Source organism: Dama dama, chromosome 12 (genome assembly GCF_033118175.1).
Source record: "Dama dama isolate Ldn47 chromosome 12, ASM3311817v1, whole genome shotgun sequence".
NCBI classification, from domain to species: Eukaryota; Metazoa; Chordata; class Mammalia; order Artiodactyla; family Cervidae; genus Dama; species Dama dama.
This window is the reverse complement of record NC_083692.1, coordinates 26,566,443-26,591,803: the sequence shown is the minus strand read 5'-3', so window position 1 is coordinate 26,591,803 and position 25,361 is coordinate 26,566,443. Positions and strand designations below refer to the sequence as shown.

Sequence of the window (25,361 nt, the reverse complement as noted above, 5' to 3'; positions counted from 1 at the left end):
CGGGGCGCCTCTAGGACCCTTTCTGAGGGAGCCTGAGGCCAAGGGGCTCGGGTCCCTCCCACCTGCCCCTTGTTGGGGGGCGGATCAGGGCCAGGCAGCCCTGCACTTACCTCATCCTTGCCGTGGAAGAGCCACTCGCTGCCGTTGCTCAGCCTAGGGCAAAGGGTTTCCCCCGTGGCCACCTCTGGATCTGACCCCCAGCCCCCCGAGCTTTCCCATGACCAGGACCCTGTCAGGCAGCGCAGCTCCTTGAGAGGCAGAAATCAGGGCCACCAGCCTCTCTAATTGGAAAAAATCCCCAAGGGGCACCTCAGGCCTGCAGCCGGTCAGGCACAGTGGAAGCTTGACTGGCCACTTAGGCCAAATCGGGCCACCAGCGAAAGAGCAGTGGACAGGCAGGGCCTCACCTCAGCTTGAAGACATGCTTCTTCTTCTTGTAGTTGGCAGCAATCTCACAGATGGCATGTCTCAGGGCCAGGGGCTCCTCCCCATGGTAGGGCACCCCCAGGGCCAGATTCTTGGCATCCTTATAGAAGGCCAGCTCACTGTTCCTGAGCACACAGTACAGGTTGTTCCAGGACCTGTGAAGGTGCACACAGGCAGGTCACCTACAGTCCTCACTTGCATGCTCAGTTGCTCAGTCGTGTCTGATTCTTTCTGATCACATGGATGGTAGCCCACCAGGCTCCTCCGCCCACAGGATTGTCCAGGCAAGAATACTGCAGAGGGTTGCCACAGTCCTGACACAGCATCTCTATAATCAGTTCCCACAGCTTTACCATTTTTCTTAACTACACCAATTTTACTGTGATCAATAGTAATACATTTTACGGCTAAAAAAATTGCAATTAAAAGTAATCTGTATGTGGGATTTCCCTAGCAGCCCAGTCGTTAAAACTCAGCACTTCCAGTGCAAGGGGCGCACATTCAATCCCTGGTAGGGGAACTAAGATCCCACATGCCACGTGGCATGGCCAAAAAAACCCAATCATCTGCATGTAATTCCACTACCAAGGTCTAATATTGTTAACATTTTATTTATTTCCTTCTGGTTTCTTTTCTATTCACATATATAATTAAAATTGGATTATACTGTATATTCAATTTTATTTTGTACTTTTAAGTTTAACACTATGTCATGAGTATTTCCCCATCCTCAAATATTTGAATTCTCAAATATTTCTTGAAAATAATTTTAATAGCTATGTGGTATCCTATCACAAATAAAAGTAATCCCTTTATTGGTGGACCTTTTAATACTAGAAAATTTATCCACAGTTGAAATAGTATTATGATAAACATCCTTATGGAGCTTCCCTGATGGCTCAGGGGTGAAGAATCTGCCTGCCAATGAAGGAGGTGCAGGTTCGATTCCTGAGTTGGGAAGATCCTCTAGAGAAGGAAATGGCAACCCACTCCAGTATTCTTGCCTGGGAAATACCTGTCTATGGGGTCGCAAAAAGAGTCGGACACAACTTTAAAGAACAACAGCAACAAAACATCCTGATGCTTTAATCTTTGTCTATAACTCTGATCTTACCTTGAGATATAGTTCTAGAATTATTGAGTCTAAGACCAACAGTGTAAAGAACTTTTCAAAGCACTTTCATAGCCACCAGCATATCTGAGTCTCACTCGTGCCTGTGTTCATTCAGTTGTGTCCGACTCCTTGTGACCCCATGGACTAGAGCCCGCCAGGCTCCTCTGTCTGTGGGATTCTCCAGGCAAGAACACTGGAGTGGGTTTGAGTCTCCCTACAGCCCATGAGTCTCACTACAGAACTGTAACATAAACAGAGCTGAGTTTTGTTTTGGTGGTAGGGGTATTTTGTTTTATTGATGATAAATGCCTGGTATACTGTGCTAGCACTTTTTTAAAGGAACATATTTGTGCAAATCAAGGCTCAACTCAAATGGGAGGTTTGGTGAGAACAACCAACATATGAGCTCATAAAGGGGTTCACCTGAGCTCCTTCTTTGACAAATACAGAGCACGTTGCCCTTCGACAGTAATGAGTGCTGAGAAACATTAAGCGCTTCTTCCTCCTCTTCCTCACAACCCCACCCCCCACCCCACCCCCCCTCCTTTTTGAAGGCAGAAAGGTGGAGAACTAACAGGACACATAGGGAGGAAGGACTGGAAGGTCAAAGAGAGAACTTGACCCGTTCAAAGCTGGCTGTAGAGCCATTCCATAAAGCCCAGATTTAGATTTCTGACACCAGCTCAGGGATCCTCTGCTCAGATCTGGCCCTCACCAACTTCTCTGAGCTGGTAGCCCAAGTCAGGCAGTTGCTAAGGAGGAGTAGATTCCTGCCTTGGACAAAGGACAACCTCTCTGAGACAGTTTCCCCCATCTGGAAAATGGAAACCTCAATACCACAGGGTGGTTGTGAAAACTTTGTCAGTCCTGATATAATGCCTGCCACATAGTAGGTACTTTATAAATGCTAGTTTCCCCTCTCCTGCAGATCCTTCATATAAAGCAATAAACCTCTTCAGGGTGGTCGGGCCCCAAATTCATTTTTGGAATTTGAAATAGCTTTGGTGTGTCCTCCAGGCCAGGCCCTCTGTATTGCTGCCAGCTGGCCCTGGGAATAGAGCTGGCTTCAACCTCTTGATGCTGTCCTGTTTCTCTGAGACCCTGGACCGCTGCCTGAAGGCAGAGGACCCTACAGACTTTGGGTCACGGCATCCCCTGGGTAGACCACACTCAAGGGCACGACTGCCTCTGAATGAATACCTCAGGGTCATATCATTCCTAGGAGGGCCCTCCAGATGGCATTTAGGTCAGCTCTTTCTCCTTCCCTATTTTATGGCTGGGGAAACTGAGGCTCAGACTGGGTCAAAAGCGGGACTGGGTCAAGGACAGGTAGGTCTTGTTAGTACCAAGCCCTACCTGCTGCCCTGCCCTGGCATAGTACCAGCTAGTGTCCTGCTCTGCACCAGGCATGGCACCATCCCCATGTTATAGGTTAGAGGCTGAGTAACTAGTATGCGGTCATAGGATTTGAACTCATGCCCACGGCTGAAGACAGGCTTTCCCACCATGCCCAGGAGCTCCCCGGAGCTGGCCCAGAAGGCACTCGGGAACTCTCAGACTTGAGGCGGAGGGCCTCCTCACCCACAGACTGCCCGGATTGCTCTGCCCATCCTGTGGCCCCGCGGCCCCTCCCGGACACACCTGTTGGAGGCCTTCTTGTTGGGCCCCTCCAGGTCGTGCTTCCGGCCCAGGAAGCCCTCCATCTGCACGCTGTGCCCGCGGTCCTGCTGGGCCGGCAGCGTCGTAGGCTCGTCGCCCTCGCTCAGCGGTGTGTCGAGGACCTTGAAGAGGGGCTCTGTGGCGGGCCTCTCGTCTGTGCTGGATTTCTCCTCCTGCCCGTCCTCGTGGGGCCCTGGAGGGGGTGGCGGCTGCAGGTCCTGGGGCCACGGCCTGTCTTCTTCCCCCTGCTCCAGGGCATATGGGAGGAGCGCATCTTGCTGAGGGCCCAGACCCGGGACGGACACTTCTCGGCAGAACAGGGGAGGTCAGCAGGCCTCACTCGAGTCTGGTTCCTCTCTCTCGTGCCCTCCCCAGCCCAGCCTGGCCCTCCCCCAACCTGCTGTGGGTGTCTACCTGGCCTGCTTCCCCAAACTCTCCCCCTCTCCAACCTCAATAGGAGCAGAAGGTCCTTAGAGTGAGCTGAAGGGGCTGGGGCCAGCGGCTTGCCCACAGGATTTGAACCTGTGTCTCCTGCATAGGCAGGTGAGTGGCTTTTACACAGAGCCACCAGGGAAATCCAGACCCTCCCAGCTCATGGGAGGGATAACTGGTCCTACCCCCTTCATTTGGTGGGGATTTGCTGGAGGAAGGCAGTGATTCCTAACCCCGGCTGCCTTTAACAATCACCTTGAGGGCTTTAACAAAACATGTGCAGGACCCATCCCCAGGATGCTGAGTTAACTAGCTTGGAGTGGGGTCTGCACATTGGTATTTCTTAATAAGCTTTTCATGCGCTCAAGTGTGCTGATGGAGAATCACCACCTAAGGAGTCAATGCCCCAGGGAAAGGCTATGGCTTTTGCCTCCTTGCACCTCCCCATGGAAGGCACAAAACTAAGATCAGGGCATCTGGTCCTATCCCTTCATGGCAAATAGATGGGGAAACAGTGACAGACTTTTTTGAGCTCCAAAATCACTGCAGATAGTGATTGCAGCCATGAAATTAAAAGACGCTTGCTCCTTGGAAGAAAAGCTATGACCAACCTAGACAGCATATTAAAGAGCAGAGTCATTACTTTGTCAACAAAGGTCCATCTAGTCAAAGCTATGATTTTTCTAGTAGTCATGTATGGATGTGAGAGTTAGACTATAAAGAAAGCTGAGTGCTGAAGAATTGATGCCTTTGAATTGTGGTGTTGGAGAAGACTCTTGAGAGTCCCTTGGACAGCAAGGAGATCCAACCAGTCCATCCTAAAGGAAATCAGTCCTGAATATTCATCGGAAGGACTGATGTTGAAGCTGAAACTCCAATACTTTGGCCACCTGATGCAAAGAACTGACTCTTTGGAAAAGACCCTGATGCTGGGAAAGATTGAAGGCAGGAGGAGAAGGGGACGAGAGAGGATGAGATTGTTGGATGGCATCACCAACTCAATGGACATGAGTTTGAGTAAACTCCGGGAGTTGGTGATGGATAGGGAGGCCTGGCGTGCTGTAGTCCATGGGGTCACAGAGAGTCAGACACGACTGAGCAACTGAACTGAACTGAACTAAATGGAAGGCAGGATGCTCCCAGCCCTCAGCCAAGCCAAATGAGGGGCCTCTAGTGCAGCCATGGGCTGTATGTCAGGTGCCTATGAGAAGGGGGAGCAGACTTGTCCCCTGGCTGGGTAGCTCCTTATGCAGAGCCTTGCTGATCCACTTCTGTGCCACCGCATCAGGAGAGAGAAGAGGACAGACTGAGAGAGCAAGAGGCAGCCTGCTTTCGAGTGCAGCACAAGAATGCCAGCTGGGACAGGAATGGGTGGGTCTTCTATGTGCCAAATAAGTGCCCAGGAAGGCAGCCTAGCTAGAGACATCTGGCCAGAACTGCCTCAAAGGTCTGATTGCTGAAGACCTTACAACACCAGGTGGGAAGGATCTTGTAGCCCCCAAGCAGGCGGTATATGGACAACCTGAAGGACCAAGGCCATTGACAGCCCAGGAGGGCCAGAGCCACCTCAGGCAGTAAGGAGACACTGCCCTCTTTTCTACTCCCTGTCCCAACTGAAGATGGAGGCCCAGGAGAGTGCTGGGGAGGAGCCAGGAAAGAGCAGACCCTGTGATCCCCACTGTGGGTCCTTCAGACCTTGGATCAAATCCAAAATAGAGAAATGGAGAATGAGAGGAGTTGGGTACCATTTTGGACATCAGATCAAAGCTTCAAACTGAAAGAGATTGATTGGGCTTTTTAACAGTTAAAAATGATCAATGTCTGCCAGAGCTGGCACTAAGGAATGGGAAGTGAAGGTTCAGTGGAGATGTTTGACGGCAGTGGTTGGAAGAAAGGTAAAGCTGGTCATGTTTGTATCCCCTAAATTAGGACTAGTCAACAAACTAATCTGGGGTTCCCTAAGATCCCATTTAAAGAAAGGAATAATAAGGCTGGAAAAGGTTGAAAATCACTACTCTAGTCTAACACCTTCAATCCATGAGACAATCTGAGCTCAGACGTTAAGTGACTTACCCAGAGTCACACAGCTTTCATTTCCAGTTAAGAGCATGCATTGAAGAATTGGGCAAGCCTGACTTTTTATCACGTCCTTAGGGTTCTCATCTTTTCCTTGTCTTAGAGCCTCTCGAGAGTTGTGGCTGGGCCACACCCATCTTTATGCATCTTGCAGGATTTATATGTTTTGAGTGTTGGCAATGAGCCGGAATTGACCACAGGATCTGGAGGCCCTAAGGCCTTGCCTGGATCATCCTCCAGCAGGGAGGAAGGGAGGGAGTGGGGGGTTGAGCCTGGGAGCCTGGGTTCTGTGGACCCAATCAGGCCAACCCTCTGACTCAGGCAGAGAGGTCGGGGAGGTAGTGAAGCCTTTCACCCTCTCTCTCCAGCTGGCCTCTCTGCCCCTCCTGGCAATAGGCCAGGCCCTCTGGCACTCCCTTGTGGCTCATGGAAGATGCCCTGGCAGATGCTGGGAGGAAAACCCAGCAGAACCTCTCGGCCTTGTTCACCCCCTCACTCAGCCTTTACCCTCCAGGACTGGTTTTACTACAGGCTTGTGTATCCACATTTTCTTCCTATACTTTCATTTCCATGCTCCTTTCCTTTTGGGAACTCTCCTCTGAAAACACACATATTTCCAGGACTGCCTCCCGACTTAATTTCACCTTTCTTCTGTTTCATCCTGATGGGTGCTTGATCCACATTCCCTGGCAGGGACAGTCAGAGGCCATGGCCAGGGTGATCAAAAGCGGCCAGGTTGTGGGTGGGCTTTGGGAAATAGGGGTTTTCTGATGTATGCAAAGATTTCTTCTGTTCTCTTGACTGTTCACATAGAGACAATTTAAAATACATCTTCGCCCCTCTACCCTGAAGGCTAAGGCCAGAGGAGGAGAGAGCCAAGAAAGAGGGTGGGAGGTGGAGGGGTCTGGTGGGAGCTGCTCCTTTCAGACCCAGGGCTTCTCTCCCTCCTGGGCTGGGGGAAGGGACACAGGAGAAAGACAGGGGCATGGCTTGGGCAAAAGGATCCTCCTTTTATAGTCTCCAGGGGTAAATATGTTTTGTGCCATCTTCTAAGAGAGCAGGGGAGGCACTTCTGATGTCCCAGGAACCATATTGCGCTCTGATACAGGTTCTGCAGGCAGAGGGATCAGTGGACAGCAGATACCAGGAAGGGGTGCTGGCTACGTGTGTGCTGTAGGGACAGGCAGGTTCTATTAAAAGGGCCTGAATAGTTGAGACAATCTGACTCCCTTCTATCTTCTGTGATAGGTGGCAGAAGGCAGGCGTGCTGCTCCGGCCCTTCGGGCATCAGGAGGCTGCATAGATTCCACCTGAGGGATAGCCCAGCCTAGAGCCCTTGTCCAGAGGAGCTGGGTGGGGCGGGGCACTCTGAAAAAAGGAGGATTCAGCCACTTGGGAGAAACTCTGGGTGTTGGGTCAGGATGGATGGAGAGTTTAGACCATGGGCGGGAGTAAGAGCAGGAGAGAGAAGGGCCCGAGATGGCGCCTGGAATAAGCCTGGAGCTTCTGTTCTCTGGTTTGGGGGCCCAGGGGACTGGTGGGTGGGTAGGACTCATCTGAGCTAGGTGTGTGCGCTGCTGCTGGGATCAAAGCGTCGGAGCGGGGTAGGGGACAGGCAGCCTTGGCTGCTGGGGGACCATCAGGGAAGGAAAGGACATGGACAGGAGAACATTTTAGGACCTCACAGGACTGTAATCAGACAAGGAGAGGCCTGAGCTCCTGACGGGCAGGGTGTGGCCACCTCAGTGTCTTTGCAGAGTCTTGGACGCTTGACTTTTTAGGGTCCTGTCTTGCTAGGAAACTGACTTGGGCGGGGGAACGCAGGCAGATGTCTCCCCGCCAGAGGACTTTCAAGAAGGTGAAAGGGATGGGGGACAGGATGGGTCCAACCCCTTGGTTGAAGGTGTAGTTCCAGACCCAGCCAGCAGGTGGCATAAGGGGGCCAGCACACAGACAACTAGTCTCCAGCCAGGGAGAAAAACCACCTGGGGTGTGACCACAGGGTCGCAGGTGTTCTACAAGATGCTCAGTGATCCCAGATGCATGAACAAGCAAGGAAACGCAAGTGAACTTCTCTCTGAAGGAAATGCTGGTAAGTGAGAAACGGGGTATGAGGATGCATCCCAAAGACTATTCGACCTTAGCTGTGAGAGGTCTCACCCACCTACCTCACAGCAAGAAGTGAGCTTCGAGTGTGTGTAGCAGGTCTCCAGGGAGAGGCGCTGCAGGAAGGCTGGTTTGGGAGGGTTTTGGCAACGAATGTTAGAATTCTTATGGGGGACGTTTAAGAGATGAAGGACTGTGGTGAGAGATGGAGAAAAGAATGAAGGGAAAATGAAGGCAGTCACCTACCAGGTGTCCTCCCTACATTCTCTCTTCCTATCCTCACACCCTTTCTGAGAGGTGGGTGTCACTACGGCTGTTTCATAGATGAGGGAAACTGAGGGTCAGGGGGAATGAGTAACAGGCCCAGAGTCACACAACTACTGAGTGAAATGAGGATGCAGTGGTCTGGTCCCAAACCCTGAGCTCTTCCCACTAAATCCTGCTGCGAGAGACGGGGAGGCACTGCTGCTCAGGAAAGAGGGTCTATCCAACGGGGTGCACGGTCTGAAAGGGGGAGTCTGGCTCACAGAAGAAGCATGGCTGACGGGCCGAGGCAGTGGGACTGTGTCACAGCCATGCAGAAAGGGGCCAGAAGAGGGGCTGGAAGCCACACAAAACCTATGGTTGAATGCCTTAGGCAACCAGATAGCCCCGTGAGGCGATGGGGTAGGGGAAGTTGGCCACTTCAGCAGCCGAGAACTTCTTCCTTCCCTAAATGTCTGTGGTCTGGGCTTTCATTGTCTGGGTGAGAAGGCTCTCAGCAGACAGGCTGGGAAGGCTGTTCAAAAGACACTTGTTTGCAAGAGAAGACTTGAGAGCAGCCAGAGAGATGGGAATGGAGGGTGAGCAGAGACAAATGCCGGAAGAGGGAACAGAGTTGTTTCTAAACAGAGGGAAACACGTGGGAAGAGCTGAGGCCGGCCAGGTGGGGAGTCCTCCAGGTTGGGGGCCGAGGGGAGAAGCTCTCATGAGGAGTGGCTCAGCCCTGTGCCCCGGGGGGCCGACTGTTAGAATTCTTCTGGAGGATGTTTAAGAGATGAAATGAGATGCTGGATGGCATCACCGACTCCATGGACATGAGTTTGAGTAAACTCCGGGAGTTGGTGATGGACAGGGAGGCCTGGCGTGCTGCAGTCCATGGGGTCGCAAAGAGTCGGACACGACTGAGTGACTGAACTGAGAGATGAAGGACTGCGGTGAGAGTCCAGTCACTGGAAACCAGGGAAGACAAGGGAGGGATGCAGAGCAGAAGGCCACCAGGTGAAGCCAGGGGGACGGAGGGGAGTGCGCAGGGTTCCCTTGGACAGGGAAGGTCTCCCCCATGATCATCCTGGGGGAGAGAACGAGGCTTCCTCAGGGGCTGTCTTGCCATTCCTACAACCAAAAGGAAGACATTGACTCCCCCATCTGGATCTAACACCCAGCGGTCAAGTTGGCAACTTCCAACCCCATTTCTGAGATGCCTTCAGTGTTAACTGAGTCCCATGCTGGGTCTATCAGGATCTGGGATGCTCTGAAACATGGACTGGCAGACAAACTTAGGGGCTGCCTTTGAGCAGCAGCAGGGACGGGAAGATCACGCCCAACCTCAGCATAGAGAGTGGGGCACACCCAGCCTCGGACAGATGTCCAGAAAGAGCCTAGAGCCAGTTTCCCCGGAGTGCCAGGGCGTGGTGCCAGGCTGTAGGCAGACACAGCCCTGCCATGCTGATTCAGGCATTCTGGGGAGACAGACACACCCAGGTTCGTGGGAAAACTGACGTTCTTTCCAGACCGGGTCTGCTCATTACGGACAAACACACCATTTGCCTTCGCTGCAAAAATGCCTGAACCAGCAGCTCAGTTTGGCCTCAGAGTGGGAGGGAAGAAACGATCCGGTAGAAAGGATGGAGGGAGCTTGCTCAGGCAAGAAGAAACACAGCTGCTGCGTCCACACCCACATCCCTTCCCTCTAAGGACGTCAGAGTCTGGCCCTCTGGCAGCTGATTAAAGCTCTAGGCTGCCTGCCGTGGAGGCTGGTGCTGGGGGCTGGGGGTGGGGGGTGCGGGGGGTGGGTACTGCCGAGGTGGTGACAGCAGCTGGAGCCGCCAGGCACTGGCGGAAAGGTGAACTGCTGCAATCCAGTGCCCACTCAGCCCCGGGACACTACCCCTCATGTTCGAAAGTGCCAGTAGCTTGCCTGAAGCCACATCAACCTCTAAGCTCTGGAAGGGAGAGACAAGGGACCTGGGGGTCTGGACCCTCCTATTCATCCCAGATGAGTTGGTGAGTCTTCCCTCCGGGAAGCCAGCTGCAGGCAGTCCTGGAAGGTCATGGGGAAGAGTGATGTCTATGAGCTGTGCTTGGCTAAGAGTTTTCCCTGACAACCTGATGAAAGCCTGATAATGAAACGCATCCAGGCAGTTGCTTTCTGGAGTGACCTGGCCCCAGAGTCCCTGCACCACAGAGGAATCCAGCCTGGAGGCTCAGAGTAGACAGGGCAGATTTGCCCCAAAACAGTGAACCCCGAAGGCAGATTCTTTCTTGCTGTGGCAGCCCTCTAGAAGCACCAACCCTTTTCAGGGTTCTCGCTCCTCATTACAGCAGCTCCACTGGGAGAGTTCCTAGAGCAGGCCTTGCTTCCCTCTCGAGGCCAGGAGACAGGCACAGGGCACAGAATAGGCTCCGGGGCTGGGGGCTGGGGGCCCCCAAGCCTGGGTTGGCTCAGATCCTCTGCAGTACCATTTCTTCTCCATAAATCAACCTCAGCATCTCACCACAAATGTTACTCTGAGGATTCCAAGGTAGCCAGAGCCAAGCAGATGAGGATGCTTAGCAGGACCTCCAAGCCCTCCCCAGAGCCACACCCAGGGTGAAGGGGAGACATATAAAGTGGAGGGTGTCGTGGGGGGAGCCTCAGCCTGCTGCCAGGTCCCCCTCTGCTACCCCAGGACCACCTTCAGGGCCCTGGCCTTGGCAGGAGCAGAGGTTCAACCCTGCCTTCCTCTTTTCCCCAGGTAACCAAGGAAAACACCCTAGCCCTTTGCCATCTCTTCCCATCTCCAGCCTCACACCAGCTGGCACCTGACCACTGAACCAGGTTCCTCAGAGCTGAGAACACCATGAAAGTGGGGAAATCCTTCTCTCCCAACCCTCCCTTTATTTAGGTACATGGTTCACATACAGGAATATCCTGGACTTTCTGTAACCCTGCAGAGAGAGCTCTATAAAGGGCAAGGTTAGGGGGTTTGTCTAAAATCTTGCATGACATTGCTATATAGTGAAGGACTAGAACCCAATGTCCAGACTTCCAAAATTTCACTCCAGGAATTTTGCCATTTGTGAAAACTTGTTTCTTCTTGGTCTCACACACTCCCGCATACTTACCTGTAGAATGAATTTTTTTCCCCCTTTAAATCAGAACATGCTCTAACATGGAAAGCTAGGAGGTGACGGAGGCAATGGATTGTATGATGATGATATGCTTGAGGGAAAAACCGAATGTGTGGAATAGTGCTCCAGCCCCTGCCCGTGTGTGTGTGTGTGTGCACACACCCGGGTGCACACCAGGGAAGTGAGGAGCAGGCAGGGCTGGCAGGGTGCTCACCGTGGGCTGTGCAGCGGTTCAGACAGGGGTTTAGGTGCCTGGTCTGCTCCCCCAAGCAGGAAGCCGGCATGCACTAGTGATGGGTTTCACGGGAAGCCGCAGTGCACACATGTATCCCACAGGGCCCCGACACCAGAGCACACACAGCACGGATCTGTCCCACAGGGCCCCGACACCAGACCACACACAGCACGGATCTGTCCCACAGGGCCCCGACACCAGACCACAGAGACAGGACAGCGTGACAGCCAGGCCCAGCCCGAGAAGGCTCAGCGGACCTTCCTTCAGCTGGCCTTCCTGGGAGGGGCCTGCGGCTTCTGGAAAGGTTTTCCAACCTGCATGGGACTCTTTTCTCCACTCTTCTCATGTCAAAAAACAAAGGGGTATCCCACTCTCCCCCCTGGAGTTCCGTGGATCCTCATGAAAACTCAACAAAGGGCTGGGAAAGGAGAAGCAGCAGGAAATCTGTTTGCTTGAGGCCTTGGGCCTGGTGTTCATTTGATTCGCCATCTGGTCTCTTCCTGGTAGCGTGCACAGGCCACTTGCCCCATCTGGCAGGGTGGCTGGCTCTCTGGAAAGGGTCTCAAGTGTGGGCTCACTCCCTTCTTCCAGAGAGACTCTCAGGTCCAAGCAGGTTTTATTCCCCCCAAATCCAGCGGCATTCAGGTGTGGGATGGAGACGGCTCTGATGCACATGTAATTACATTTGCACAGACGTACGTGACACAGACAATGGATGGATCACTCAGGCGGTCACAAAGGAACCCGCAGACCTGGGACACCACCGCACGCAGACACACGGGGACGCACAGCTGAAGCGCAGGTGGCAGGAAGTCACAGCCCCAGTGTCTGCAGTCCGTGCCAGCCCCCACCAGAGTTCTCTCTCCTTCCAGTGGGGCTGTCTCTGGGAAAGGGGGTGGGCAGGGCGAAGTTCACCGGAGACCCCCACACTGCCACAATGAGATCTTCAGAGGGAACTCCTGGGAGAGACCCTCCAGCGGGAGCCCAGGAGTGCCCTCTGCTGGACATGATGGGCTGGTGCAGCTCAGAAAGGGAGGCCTCTGGTGGGGCTGGAGGCAGCTCAGAGTGTGTGCGTGTCTGTGGTGGGTGTGTGTGTGTTTGTCTGTGGTGTGTGTGTGTGTGTCTGTGTCATGTGCGTGTGTGTCTCAGAAGTGTGGGAAGGGCTGAAATCTAGATCAGACTGGGATTCTGCACAGGAAATGCATTTTTCTGGGGTTGATGTCGTACCAGAAATTTCCACCAAGAACTCCTAAAGGTTCAGGCAAGCTCAACTGGGTACCTGCACAGATGGTGGACATGCAGCAGCAAAGCCATGCAAGGCACATGCTGGGTTCTTGCCTTCTTCTCAGTGAGCGGCTCCCAGGACATTTCCCCAAAACCGGGGTCACGGCCTCCCAGATTTCCTGCATAGATCTCCCGGGTCCTTTCAGCTAAAGGATCTATGCCAGGCAAGGCCCTGAAGATATCTGGGCCTTGGGTACCCCCTCCTCCCCATCCTCCCTTCTACAAGTTGGAAACCTCTGAGGCAGAATACCTGGGGGTCTCTTTTCCTCCTGAAGGGCCCCCTCAAGTCTGTTCTTGCCTCAGAATCATCTCTGTCTCCAGCTCACTGACCCACAGGCATCAGGCCAGGAAGGTGCAAAGTGGGGAGGGGCCTCTGTTGCAGTGGAAGGAGTCTACTCGAGGGTGAACGTGCCCACTTCACTCCCCTAAATGCCACGGTTGGGGCAGGGAGACCACTCGGTCCATTTGTGAGTATGTGTGTATGTGGATGTGTGCGTGTGCACAGGGTACTGAGTTAGGGACGGTGTCAGGGGGAAAGGACAGTGTATAAAAGGGGATCATCCCTGCTGTATAAATTGTTCCCCCTGATGGAGATGGGGATGTGTTTATATAACAAAATTTATTAGACCAGATAAAACCAAACTAAGAGAGTCATGTCAGTGGGCTGGCATGTCAGTTTCTTCTTGATTGAGGGGAGGAGGAGAATTATTCTAGAAATTAAGAAAAGCTAAGTAAAAAAGGAAGAGTGGTGGAAGGATTCTGGGGGGGTGGAAGTGTGCCCATCCTGGCCTTCTGCCCCAACAGAGCCTAGTCGGGACGATGGGTGTCTGGCAGCAATGACTCCCAGGAACTAGACAAACGGGACAGGGAACTGACCGGGGATGTTCTCTCAGTGGTGGCTCGGTGGGGACCTCGGGGAGCCTCCCCCGCTGTCTCGCCTTCCTCCTCTTGAAGCCTATGGAAAACAATGTCCCGCTTCAGAAATGAGCACCTCTCGGAGGCTGGAGCCCATCTCCAAGGCCTGGCTTTCCACCTCCTCCCCAGAAAACACAAGCCAAGTCTGCAGCCTGGCAGACGCTCCACAATCTGCAAAGTGAGGGCAGATGCTTCAGAAAAGGCTGGTTCCAGGCAGCCTGGCCTCCGGAACACGTGTTCAGCTGGTTCCCAGAGCAGGGGGGCGACGGTGCAGCAGCCATGGCCCACCCGCCTCATCCTTCTCCCGTGAGGACTGCAGGACACCCAAGACTGGGGGGAAATGAAGTCTCTTCTCTGCCTTTAAGCTCCAGATACTCTGGATTTCTCTGACCAGTGGCCCAGGTGTGAGAGGTCACATATGGTGTGTCAAAATGTCAGGGGGCCTGTTTCAAGTGGAAGCATCATCCTCCCCCTCCCCCTCACCTCCCCTCAGCAGAGTGCTCCAGTCAGTCCTCCCCACACTCACCCAGGCTCCTCCTCGGTTCTCTCCGGGGTCTGTCGCTCTTTGAGCTCAAGCTAGGGAAAGAAAAGGCCAAGGAGTCAGAGCAGCCATGAGGGGAACCAGCTCGGAGACAGCCTTCCTCGAAAGAGGCTCCCTGTACCCAACACATCTGATGTTCATTCCTTCCAGAATCAGCCCCTCTTGTCTCTTGCCTTCAAAAGTCCATCCTTCCTCCTACTCATGTTTCCTTTCCACTCTCCCCACTTGCTCAGCCTTTACACTGCCCACAGGTCCCCCAAAACCGCCTAAGAACTCTTGACTGGAGGGACCCCCAAGGTATGGCTGTCCACCGCTCTGGGTAACCCCCCTGCCCCCTGCTCACCGTGGTGGGCTTTTCTAGGGCAGCGAAACGCTCTTCCCAGCTGGCCGCGGATTTCTCAAAAGCCTCATGCCTCTTGATGAGCTTTTCCACGCTGTCCACCGTGTGTCCATAGTCCCGGCTGGCCAGGTAGGGCTCCTGGGCGATCAGCCACGCTTCGGCCACGGAGGCATCCCGGAAAAACTGACACACCTCCAGCACTGCCGAGACAAGGCCCGGGGTCTGTGAGCGGCCCCCGGACCTAGGGAGCCTAGGGGAGGTCTGCATACAGACAGACGTGGAGCCGGGCTGTCTTCCCAGGCTGTCTCCCTCCCTCACAGACGTGCACAAGCGGCCATGGGAGAAACCAGGTCCTTGTGCAGCCTCAGTCTGAGTGGTGGGCTCTCCCCGCCTCTCCGGGCTCCAGCCTCGGGGGACAGAGCCACTTCTGTGCAGCACACGCTGCAGGTCAAGCACCTGGGATGCACTAGGGCCTTACCCCGACCCCTGGCGAGGCCACAGCTCTATGGGGACGCCCGTCCAGCAGGAGGCGGGGGCGGGGGCAGAGGGTGGACAGGAAGCGGGTGCTGGCTGTCAGAGGTGGGCTTCCAGCAGCGTGTCTCCTGGGTCTTCTCCGTGGGCCCCCCGAGGCCCCCGGCCCTGAGTTCTGCCGATGAGTGGTGCTGCGGGGTGGGGTGGGGTCTTCTCCTCCACCGCCTTGACATCATCCCTCCCTGCACCCACCCCTCCCCGACTGCCTGGCTCCCAGGCTTCACTCACACAAGCGGAGCCGCTCCCAGCGGGCCTCCCACTTCTCCTTCATCTCCTCCCTCCTGGATACCACCTGCTCCAGCTTCTCCCTGATCTGCGGGGAGGAAGGGAAGGTGGCTCAGGCTTTGGTAGGTAACCCTTCCTGCCACCGTTGGAGGTGGTGTGCGGAAGGGCCCTGCAAAGCCGGCTGGCCTTGGTCACACCGCCCTGGCTTCAAGTCTTGGCCCTGCCAGCTGTGTAGCCTTGGCCACATTATTTAACCTCTCTGAGGTTAACATGTGCCTCACCCAGGAAGTGGGGGTCGCCAAGCCCAAAGCACACACACATGAGAGGGTTTAGGAGGGTCATGAGCCCACTCTCCCTTTGAAGCGGCCAGCTCCTTGAATGGGTTTGGTGAGGCTGTAAATCCCTGGGCCGACACAGAGCCCCAGTGCTCCTGGGGCGAAAGAAAGATGAGCCTCCATGGCCCACAGGCTCCCTCCCAGGAAGCTGTCTGGCCCGGCAGGAGTGGAGGCGAGAACAGGAGAGAACCCGTGTCCGTCCTGCCAGCCCACCTCGTCCGAGGCCTGGTGCTGCCTCTGCAGGAGGGACTCGCCGAGCTCCAGGCAGGTGCTGAAGTTCTTGCTGCGGGTCTCTATCTCCGCCTGGATGCCCTGGTGATACTTCATGAGGAGTTCCACTGAGGAGACGTCCCTGGGGGGCAGGGTTGGGAGTTTGGTGAAAAGGGAGACTCGGGGTGACTCTGGCCCACCTGACACCAAGTCCCATCTGCCTCGGAGTCTGACCCCACTCCCTCCTCTCTCTCTGGACAGCCGGGACATCCTGCCAGCTGCCCGGTCCAGCAGGAACACTGAGGCCCTAGTGTCCTCCCTCGGCCAGTGGTCAGGACATGGGCAGGGGTGCAGCAACCACACACACACACACACACACACACACACACACACACACACGCACGCACAAAGGAATGTTACATTTGGCAATAGAGAGGAATGAAGTACTGATACATGCTATGTGGATAAACCTTGGAAAGACTGTGGACAGTGAAAGAAGCCAGTCCCAGAGGACCACACATTCTATGATCCCACTCATGTGAAAAGTCTACAGTAGGCAAATTTAGATACACAAAGCAGATTAGAGGTTGCCAAGGGCTACAAAGAGATAGGAGTGGCGGTGATGACTGCTAAGGGGTACTGGGCTTCTTTTTGAGGTGATGAAAATATCCTAAACTCATACTGGGGTGATGGTCGTCCAAGTATGACTATGCAAAACAAACACTGCCTGGCACAGTCTAAGTGGCTGAATTGCATGGCATGTGAATGATAAGCTCTACCAAGATGTTAAATATAAAAGTCTGACCACCAGGACAGGCACCCTAGAGGCAGAGGGCCAGAGATAGGCACAAAGTGTGTAGTGAGTTCTGATCCCGGCCAACTGCCCACATACCTGCCTCTACCTCTCACAGGCAATGAGCGCCTTTCCTGAAATTTAAGAAAATGGTCCTCATAAGCCCATGCCAGCGGGAGAGTGACCACTTCTGGACCTGCCCAGCTTTTGATGTATAAACTACTTCTTTTCACTGACAACCGTGGCCACTGCGCCCCATGATAGAATCTGAATGACAGATGTGTTTCTTAGCACACTCAGGATTCCCTTTACTCTGCAATGGTCAGTCCTCCCAGTAGCAGCTGAGCCAATAAGATTCTGCCTGGACCCAGCCTCAGGTGCCCCTTGGGGATTCCTGCGTGCCCACAGTCCGGGACGTCTGTCCAGGACGGGCCCTCAGAGCAGCATCCCGGTTCACCAGCCTCTGGGACAAACTGGTCCAGGGGTGGGGATGCCACTCTCACCTGGGCTTCTCCTGGGTCTCAATCTGCCGGATGATGCTGTCCATCCAGGAGAGGAGGTCTCGGACCATGCTGAAGAAGCGGAATTTGTCTGCCGTGTCCACCAGCTGGGTGCGGCGCCCGGCACAGGCATCGAGCAGCGCCTGCCACGCGGCAGACACTTCCTGCTCCTTGTTCTGGATGATGTCTGCCTTCTCCCCAGCATATGCCGTTTGCAGACGGGCGGCCACGTCCTGAAACTGCTGTACCTGTGATGGGGCAAAACTGACTGTTGTTCCCCGGGCTGACATGTCTTGGGCCTAGGATGGATGAGAGTGTCTGCTTCCTCTGGGTCTCCCTTCCGAGGACGGTGCTAGAGGCTCCCCACTTCTGGGTGCTGGAGAGAAGGCTCCCTGCCCTGGCATCTCTGCTGACCCAAACTGCCCTTTGGGCTCTGATGAGGATTTGGGAGTGAGAGGGGCTCTGTGCCCTTTGATGTGTGATTATGAGAGTAATTATATACTGGGCACTGCTCTAAGCACATTTTATGACTCTCTCAATCTTTATAACAATCTCATCAAAGAGGTACCACTCTTATCCCTGTTTCTGAAACAAGGAAACTGGGCCGCAGGGAGGCTCATGACTGGCCCAAGGTCACTCACTCTCGGAGAGGGCACAGCTGGGACTGGAGGTGTCTCTCAACTCCCTGTTCCAGATCCTTCTTCGTGATGTCATCCACTGTTGGAGGCAGGCCCCAGGGCAGTGAAGCCTCACTCCCAAGACCCTGGTGGGGCTGTACGTGCCTCAAGGGCTCTGGCATCCCCAAGGCACCTCCAGCTGGATGACAAATCCCTAGGCTGTCCCCTAGGGGCCCCGCCTATCAATACTTTGGTGCTTTTTCCTGAAATCCCACTGCATCAGTGCAGGACTGCAAGTGAGCCCAGCTCTCCCTGTTCCACTGGAAGCCCGGTGAGCACCCCCAAAGAGACTGAGCTCCCCCTCAACCTTTTCATCACCCTGGACTTTGCAGAACCTTATGGGCCTATAGAAGTGCCTTAGAGGGCACCCTGTGATGGGAAGGGGGAGTCTAGGCTGATCTTGGGCCCCCCTCCAGCTCCCACTTGGAAAGGCTAAACAGCCCCATGGCTAAGGGTTCAGAGTCTACAGCCAGACTGCCAGGATCTGAATCCTGGCTCCACTGCTTAGCTGCATGTTTCCAGGCAACTTAATTACCCTTCTATGCCCTGCTTTCCTCATCTAGAAAAGGCAGAAGACATTACTCCCTTCCTCAGAGTGTGGCTGAGTGTATTGCTTAGAACAGAACCTGGTGCTAGAAAAGTGCTACATGTGGACTCACTAATGATTCTGTAACACTCTGACAACCAGATAAATTGCATTTTAAGGTACTTTGCATTGGGTTTTGGGAAAGGCTCAGTTTAAAGTCAAAGTGTTAGCCGCTCAGTCATGTCCGATTCATTGCGACCCCATGGACTGTAGCCCGCCAGGCTCTCTGTCCATGGGATTCTCCAGGCAAGAATACTGGAGTGGGTAGCCATTCCCTTCTCTAGGAGATCTTCCTGACCCAGGGATCAAACCCAGGTCTCCCACATTGCAGGCAGACTCTTCACCGTCTGAACCACCAGGGAACTAGCTCTAAAGTTAAAGAACATTTGAAAGCCTCTGCTCCCTGTCTTCCTGCCTGGAGCTGTTGCCTCTCTAAGGAGGTGCCTGTTGCAGAGATTTCCTCTCTAGAAGCCAGGAGAGGGTCCCAGGGATGCTAGTCAGGGGCAAGGTGGAGGGACAGCTGGGGGCCAGAGGTACCTGCTCCCCCAGCAGGTGGAGCTCCCGCTCAAAAGCTGTGTGCACACGGTGGAAGGACTCTGCGGTGCTGGCGTCCAGCCCCACATCCTCAGGCAGCTCACGGTGCTTCTCATCAATGAGGCCCAGGATCTCGGAACCGGTGTAGAAGTAGCGCTGCAGGTCGTAGGAGGCGGCCAGCAGCTGCATGCGCGTGTCGATGAGCTCTAGCAGGTCCGCCCACATCTCGTTCAGCCCGTCCTTCCACTCGGCGATGGTGGCTGCCTCTGAGTGGCCCGCATCGATGAGCCGCTCAATGACGGCATTCACGTTGTCCACCCGCTCCTGCCCAATCGCCCCGGTCTCCCGGGCAAAGTCCCGGAACTTGTCCCGGAGCACCTGGACAAGGGTAGATGGAAACGCGGTTATCGGTTATCAGGGCTCGGGGTTCAGTAATGTCATCACGTAGACTCCCAGTGGCACCTGCCACTGCCTGGAGCTGGGCTCTGACACCTTCCCCAGGGTGCCTGAGCTCACACGGGGGAGCCCTCATCTCTGCGGCACATTGCACCTGGCAGGTGTGTGTGTGTGTGAGTGTGGAGGGGGAGAGACAGTTCCTGGGTCTGCTGCATTAGAGGGAGACAAAGCTAGCAGGGGCCATGGATACTCACAGTCACGTGGTCAAAGTCTTGCCCCATTTCTGAGGAGGAGGCCACTGTGTCCTTCTCTGTAATCCACTGCTCCAGGTCATCCACCTCCCTCTTGAGCTGGAACAGGTGGTACATGTTCTCCAGCTTCCGCCTGCGCTCCTCCGCCATGTCCTTCAGCCCTGCGTACTGCTTGTCCACCTGCCCCTGAAGTCTGATGATCTGTTCTCTGGGATTCAAAACAAGGAAGGTCCTCAGAGGGGGCGGCTGAGATCCCAGGACAGCCAGCTTTGAGGAGCCTGCCTCCTCCTTCCCAGCCCTGAGGCCCGAATGCATGGGGCAGCACAGCTTAGAAGACATGGATGGCAGTGACTTTTCATGGGGAAGAGCTGGGAGTAAAGGAACCATCCCTTAGACCATGATGCTTCAGGGGATGATGAAATGTGTCCCCTGCCAGGAGCTGCCTCTCGTCCCTGCCCCTGACTCTGGGAAGCTCAGAGAGACTGGTCTGGATGGAGAACTCTTCCGCTATTCTTCCAAGGAGGCTGGGGGCGGGGGCAGTCTGAGGCCGGGTCTGCCAGCAGCAGGCCCTGCTTGGCTCCTTAGGGAGGGATGTGCAGTACCAGGGGCTCTTCAGTCCCTGGGGGTCCTTAGGAGATGCTGAGGTGGCTGCTGTGGGTGCCCGGAGGACAGGGCCAGGCCTGGGGGCAGCCTGAGGTGCCTGACCCAGTGGGCTCCACTGACGCTGCACCCACACCACTCAACAGTTTAGATGGCGTATAATGATTTTGCCGAGACACTGCAAGATCCTGACCTGCCTTCTGGACCACACACACAAAAAGCAAAGTTAGACTAGGCTGAAAGATGCAGAAGACTAACTCCTCCAAAGACCGGAGCTCTCAGTTCACCATGCAGGTAGTTTTGCTAGTCTGTTCCTAAATCTCTTTGCCAACCAGACCTCCTTCCGTCAGCCCTGTTTGAAGTCACACTGAACCACGACACAAGAGGGTCCTGGGGCCAACCAGCAGTCCAGAAGGCAGCCTTCTCAAACCCGTAGTCTTGGGGAAAACCATTCCTGTTTTCCCCTTGGACCTGAAGGGATCCTGCTTGGCGGGGGTGGGGTGTGCCTAGGACCTGGCCAGGTCACCCCCGGAGGCACACGCACCCCTCGGGGTGGCCTGTGGATAGCAGGCCCTGCGCCCGGCCGGCCAGCTGCTTGATGTTCCTCCCATACTCCTCCACCGCCCGCTGCTGCCGCAAGTGCCGCTTCAGCATCACGATGGCACTCTCTTCATCCTGGGAGGAAGCGGACTGTCAGGGTACGAGCTCATCTCATCCGGGTCACTGCCCAGCTCCGGGAGGTGCCCGAGATCCAGGAGGGCCAGGCTCGCAGGACACCCCAGGAGCACCACACGCAGTCTCTTCCTGCTACTGCCGGTGCCTGGCAATGTCCGCGTCCTACCTTCTTCTCGACACCCTCAATTCTCATCTGACGTCCACCCTCCCAGGCCCTGGTCCAACCTCTCCCCTCATGAAAACTTCCTGTATCACCCCAGCTTTTAGAGACCCCCTTACCTCACCTCTCACTCTCTCCCACCACAGTTCACCTGCATAGAGCCCCTGACACAAAAAACGTGAAAAACTCTTGGGTTAGAGCAAATCTAACTGGCAAACAGGGCACCTGGGTGAAGTACGTGCATCATACGTTCTCAAGAGGAGGGGCGTCCTGAGGGCACCCGGACCCCTGCCCTCACTCCTCACACATGGCATTCCAGGTGCCCCCCCGACAGCCCATCTCCCCTCTGGCTCTTCTTCTCGGCTGGTTTTGGCTCCCAGCCCTGGACCCTGCCCGAGCCAACCTGGGGGTTCTCGTCGGAGAAGACGTAGAACTCCTGCTCGCCGATCCAGGCCTCAGCCTCGCCCGCATCCAGGTAGTACTGCTGGGCCTCGCTGGCCTCCCGCAGGCGCTGCAGCCGGCCGGCCGCTGCCTGCCGCAGCGTGTCCCACGAGCCTTGCAGCTGCCCCAGGCGCTCCTCCACGTCCTGGCAGTCGATCTCGGCCGCCGCCACCAGCTGCTGGCCTCTGTGCAGCACGTCCTCCACCCGGGGCGTGTGGCCCTGGATCTCGTTCTGCAGCGTCTGTGGTCAGAGCGGAAGGGCTCAGGGGCTGAGGGCTCAGGGGCTGGCCTTCCCACTGTGCAGGGCAGCCCAGGGCCCCTCCCGGGCCCCTCTCGCCCGGAACCACTTAGGGAAGCTTGAGCAGAGCGGGTGTGGCCGTAAAAACGGCCTGTGACCATGTGCCCAGCGCAGTGCTGCGTCCACCTGCTCTCCCCTCACCCTCCTGTGAGCTTCTGAGATAAGCACTGGACGCCAACACAGAGCGGTTAGGTCACTGTGGGCTTCTAGTGATCGGGTGGGGTTTGAACACGGCTCTCCTGGATCCCAGAGCCGGAGCTCTTGATGGTTCCCTACTCCTCCTGTTTCAGTAGAGCTCGATTTCTTAGCTGTGTGTGGTGGAGGAGAGGAAAATGACTCTTAAAATGGCCTTCTGAGATCTGATTTTAGCAACTTTTACTCTGTATAAAACAATAGTCAGCAGTTGCTCCTTATTCAGGGTAGGATTTTGTTTTGTTTTCTCCTGTTTCTATTTCTCAAATCTTTTCCGAGCTTTGAATTATTTCCTGCTTGAGACTTCGGTTACCAACATGGTATTTTCTTCCCACTTTGGTGATGGGCAAGAACAGGATACATGGCCAGTGTTGCGACTGTCAGCATTCAAAATACATGGAACTATCAATACCTGTAAGTCGCCTAGCTTGTTGAAAGGTACCTTACACCTGATACTTGGAATCTCGATTCAGACAATTTCCTGTGGTCTCTGAAATTGTATTCAAACAACCCACTGCTCAGCTCAGATAACTTTCTGTGGTCTCTGCAATTGTATTCCAACAACCCAGGGGGTCAGCTTCCACTCGCCTGTTTACTTTCCCTGAGATCTATGAACTCTTCAGGTATACTAGAAAGCTATTTCTGTCTCCTTTTAAGCAAAGAGATGAAGATTGTTCTCCAAGGCGTGGCAGTGGCCACTCTAGCTGGGGGTCCAGGAAGCGTTTTCTGTATAGATAACATCTGAGTGAGACGTGGCTGATGAGAGAAAGAAACCCCAGAGAGATTTGGAGGATGAGTGTTGATGGCAGGGGGACAGAGCCAGTGTCAAGGAAGTTCCTGGAAGGAAACCTGGATGGTCCAAAGGGCCAGGCAAACTAGAATACTGTGAAGGAGGGTGAAAGGGATAAGACAGAAGATTCAGGGGGAGGTGGGAGCCAGGCCAGGCTGGACAGTGGTTGAACATTGAATTACTGGGGGAAACTAGACATAGATAGGGCTACCCCATCCCCAGAGATCCTGATTAATTGATCTGAGATGGGACCCAGGCATTCGCATGTCTAAAGGTTCCCTTGGGTGATTCTAATGTGCAGCTAGAGTTGAGAACCCTTCATGAGGCACCTTGCAGGTTGGGATCTAGTCACAGTGATGGCCATTAGAGCAGTGGTTCTCAAAGTGGGGTTCCAGGCCAGCAGCATCAGCATCATCTAGGATCTTAACAGAAACACGAGCTATCAGGTTCTGCTCCCAGAGTGTGATGCAGAAGATCTAGGGTGGAGCCCGGTCAAGTGTGTTCTAACAAGCCCTCTGGGTGAGTCTGATGCACACGGACCACTGCAATAGAAGGGATGATAAAATGGGATTTCGGCTTTAGTGAGGCTAGCCTAAAATCATCTTTACTGGAGCAGCCACGCTCACCCAAGAGACTGTCTTTCCCTTCATGTTAAGGGGAACCCCATCCATATTACTCTTGCCCTTCTCCCGAAATAGCCATCTTCAGCTCGGGGAGGTGAAAATCACTTGGCAGTAACTCTGAGGCTAAAGGAGTGAATGTTGAAAGGACTAGAGTTGGCTCATTTTATAGTAGAGGAAACTGAGGCCTCAAGGATACTGTCTTCTCCCAGCCTTCCCCCTTTAACTGGAGTTTGATGTGTTAGTGGAACCCCCACCTCCACCACCTTCTAGTTCGGGTCCCTACATGCTGCCACTGGAGCCTCAGTGCCATGACCATGCCAACTGGAAGCAAAGGGTTAGAGGAAGCCTTCAAGAAACCACTTTTAGTATAATTAATTCAGGCCCTTGCACAGTTGCTGGGTTCTGTGGGAAGATGTTGGCTGCTGGCATTTTTGGAAGAAGGAAGTACTGTCTGCCATGACCTTCCTTCCCCAGTTGCTGCAGTACCAACTGTCACCCTGGGACACTCTGCTCTTCTCTAAGTTCCCAGATTCTCCCTGATCGAGACTGCAGCTGCCCCCACTTCCTGGGCCAGGACGGACTCCGCCTAAGAGCAGGGGTACAATCAGCCCCTGGCCAGACCACAGACCCATGCCACCGGCCTTCCCAGAGGACACAGGCTTCCCTGCAGCCCTGACAGAGGAAGAGCATTTGCTTGCTTCCAGGCTTCTGCCCAAGGACACAGAAGTTCCCAATCAGGCCTAAAACAGCAGAACAGCCAATGGATGTTTGCTCCTATGGCTCAGAGTCCAAGTTTAGTGGCTTCCTCTAAAGGAAGTGGGGGTTAGAGCCCCACAAGCACCCTCATGTGTTTCAGAGAATAGAGGCCTACTTGCCCTGAGGAGACCTAACAGGTCAAGTTTAGCCCTGAAAGAGGGACAAAGCAGCGACAGGAGAGACACAAGGAGCTATCAGCCTCCTCTCAGGGAGGCCACGGAATACAGAAGCTACAAAGCACATGAAAGCCCAGGCCACGGCCTCCAGGTCCTACACTCACCTGTGCCCCGAATGGCCCCAAATTCGAAAGCACCTCGACCCCCATTCCCACTCACCACCTCCCATGGTTCCCCTCGAATTCTCTCTGCTATCACCAAAGCTGCATGAGAATACACAGACTGGGAACCCTGAGACTGTCAACAAGAAATAGTGGTCTGTAATCTGCTCCTGGGGAGTGGCAGGGGCAGGAGGGACTGACCAGGTGGCAGGACTCACCTGGTTCTTCTTCATGAACAGCTGCACGGTTTGCAGGTTAGTGCCATAGTCGGTCGACTGGGCCAGAGGCAGCCTCTCTTCCACCCAGAGCTGAGGAGACCAGAGGGCAGGGGACAGCGGATGACAACCACGGTTACCCTTCCATCGCTCACCACGGGCCACACACAGCTCTGCCTCCCGTGTCCCTCTGGTTCCTCCCAACACCCCATCAGTGTTTTGTAAAAGGAGGGGCATTCTGATACTTTGAACCGAGCTTCCAAGTAACTTGCTCCTGGTCACTTCAAGGCAGGTGGCAACTTAGCTGGACCTTGAGCCCAAGTCTGTCTGGTAAGCCATGAGCAAGCCACACTTCAAAGGGCACTGGATTACTTTTATATTTAATGTAATCATTACAACCACCCTATGAAATGAGGTGGTGAGATGACCAGACGTCCCCTGCCAAGAACTGCCCTGGGCAGCAGCCAGCCACCCCGATGACAGCTGGGGAAGGGGGGGCCGCTGCGCCCACTCACCGTCTCATCCTCTAAGTCCCGGCTGATCTGGAGCTTGGCTCTGGATGATTCCAGCTGCTTCTTCCTCCTGCCCAAGGGCTCCAGAAGATCCAGGAACCGCTTCTCAATGCTCAGGTCTTCATCCCCCGCCTCCTCTCCCAGCGAGGGCATCTGGGCGAACAGCTCCTCCAGCTCCTCCTTGCGCACATTCACTTGGTCCTCCACGCGCTGGGACATGAGAGGATGGTGTCGGCACCAGCCCTTGCACCTGGCCAGCCCCTCCTCCTCCTCCACGTCCCACT

The 25,361-nt window shown here is 54.7% G+C and overlaps 1 protein-coding gene across 1 annotated transcript in view; it reads right to left on the bottom strand.

Moving 5' to 3' along the window:
- Nucleotides 1-25,361, bottom strand: part of SPTB (spectrin beta, erythrocytic) — a 69,555-nt gene that overhangs the window by 233 nt on the left and 43,961 nt on the right. Inside the window, exons 20-34 of the mRNA XM_061158357.1 lie at nucleotides 25,081-25,287; nucleotides 24,569-24,658; nucleotides 21,377-21,655; nucleotides 20,683-20,813; nucleotides 19,542-19,746; nucleotides 18,895-19,269; nucleotides 17,098-17,342; nucleotides 15,805-15,943; nucleotides 15,260-15,344; nucleotides 14,504-14,700; nucleotides 14,146-14,195; nucleotides 13,581-13,659; nucleotides 3,182-3,444; nucleotides 408-581; nucleotides 111-153 (exon numbers count right to left, since the gene is read on the bottom strand). Coding sequence (XP_061014340.1) covers nucleotides 111-153; nucleotides 408-581; nucleotides 3,182-3,444; nucleotides 13,581-13,659; nucleotides 14,146-14,195; nucleotides 14,504-14,700; nucleotides 15,260-15,344; nucleotides 15,805-15,943; nucleotides 17,098-17,342; nucleotides 18,895-19,269; nucleotides 19,542-19,746; nucleotides 20,683-20,813; nucleotides 21,377-21,655; nucleotides 24,569-24,658; nucleotides 25,081-25,287 — 2,562 coding nt within the window. The remainder of the gene's footprint in view (nucleotides 1-110; nucleotides 154-407; nucleotides 582-3,181; nucleotides 3,445-13,580; nucleotides 13,660-14,145; nucleotides 14,196-14,503; nucleotides 14,701-15,259; nucleotides 15,345-15,804; nucleotides 15,944-17,097; nucleotides 17,343-18,894; nucleotides 19,270-19,541; nucleotides 19,747-20,682; nucleotides 20,814-21,376; nucleotides 21,656-24,568; nucleotides 24,659-25,080; nucleotides 25,288-25,361) is intronic.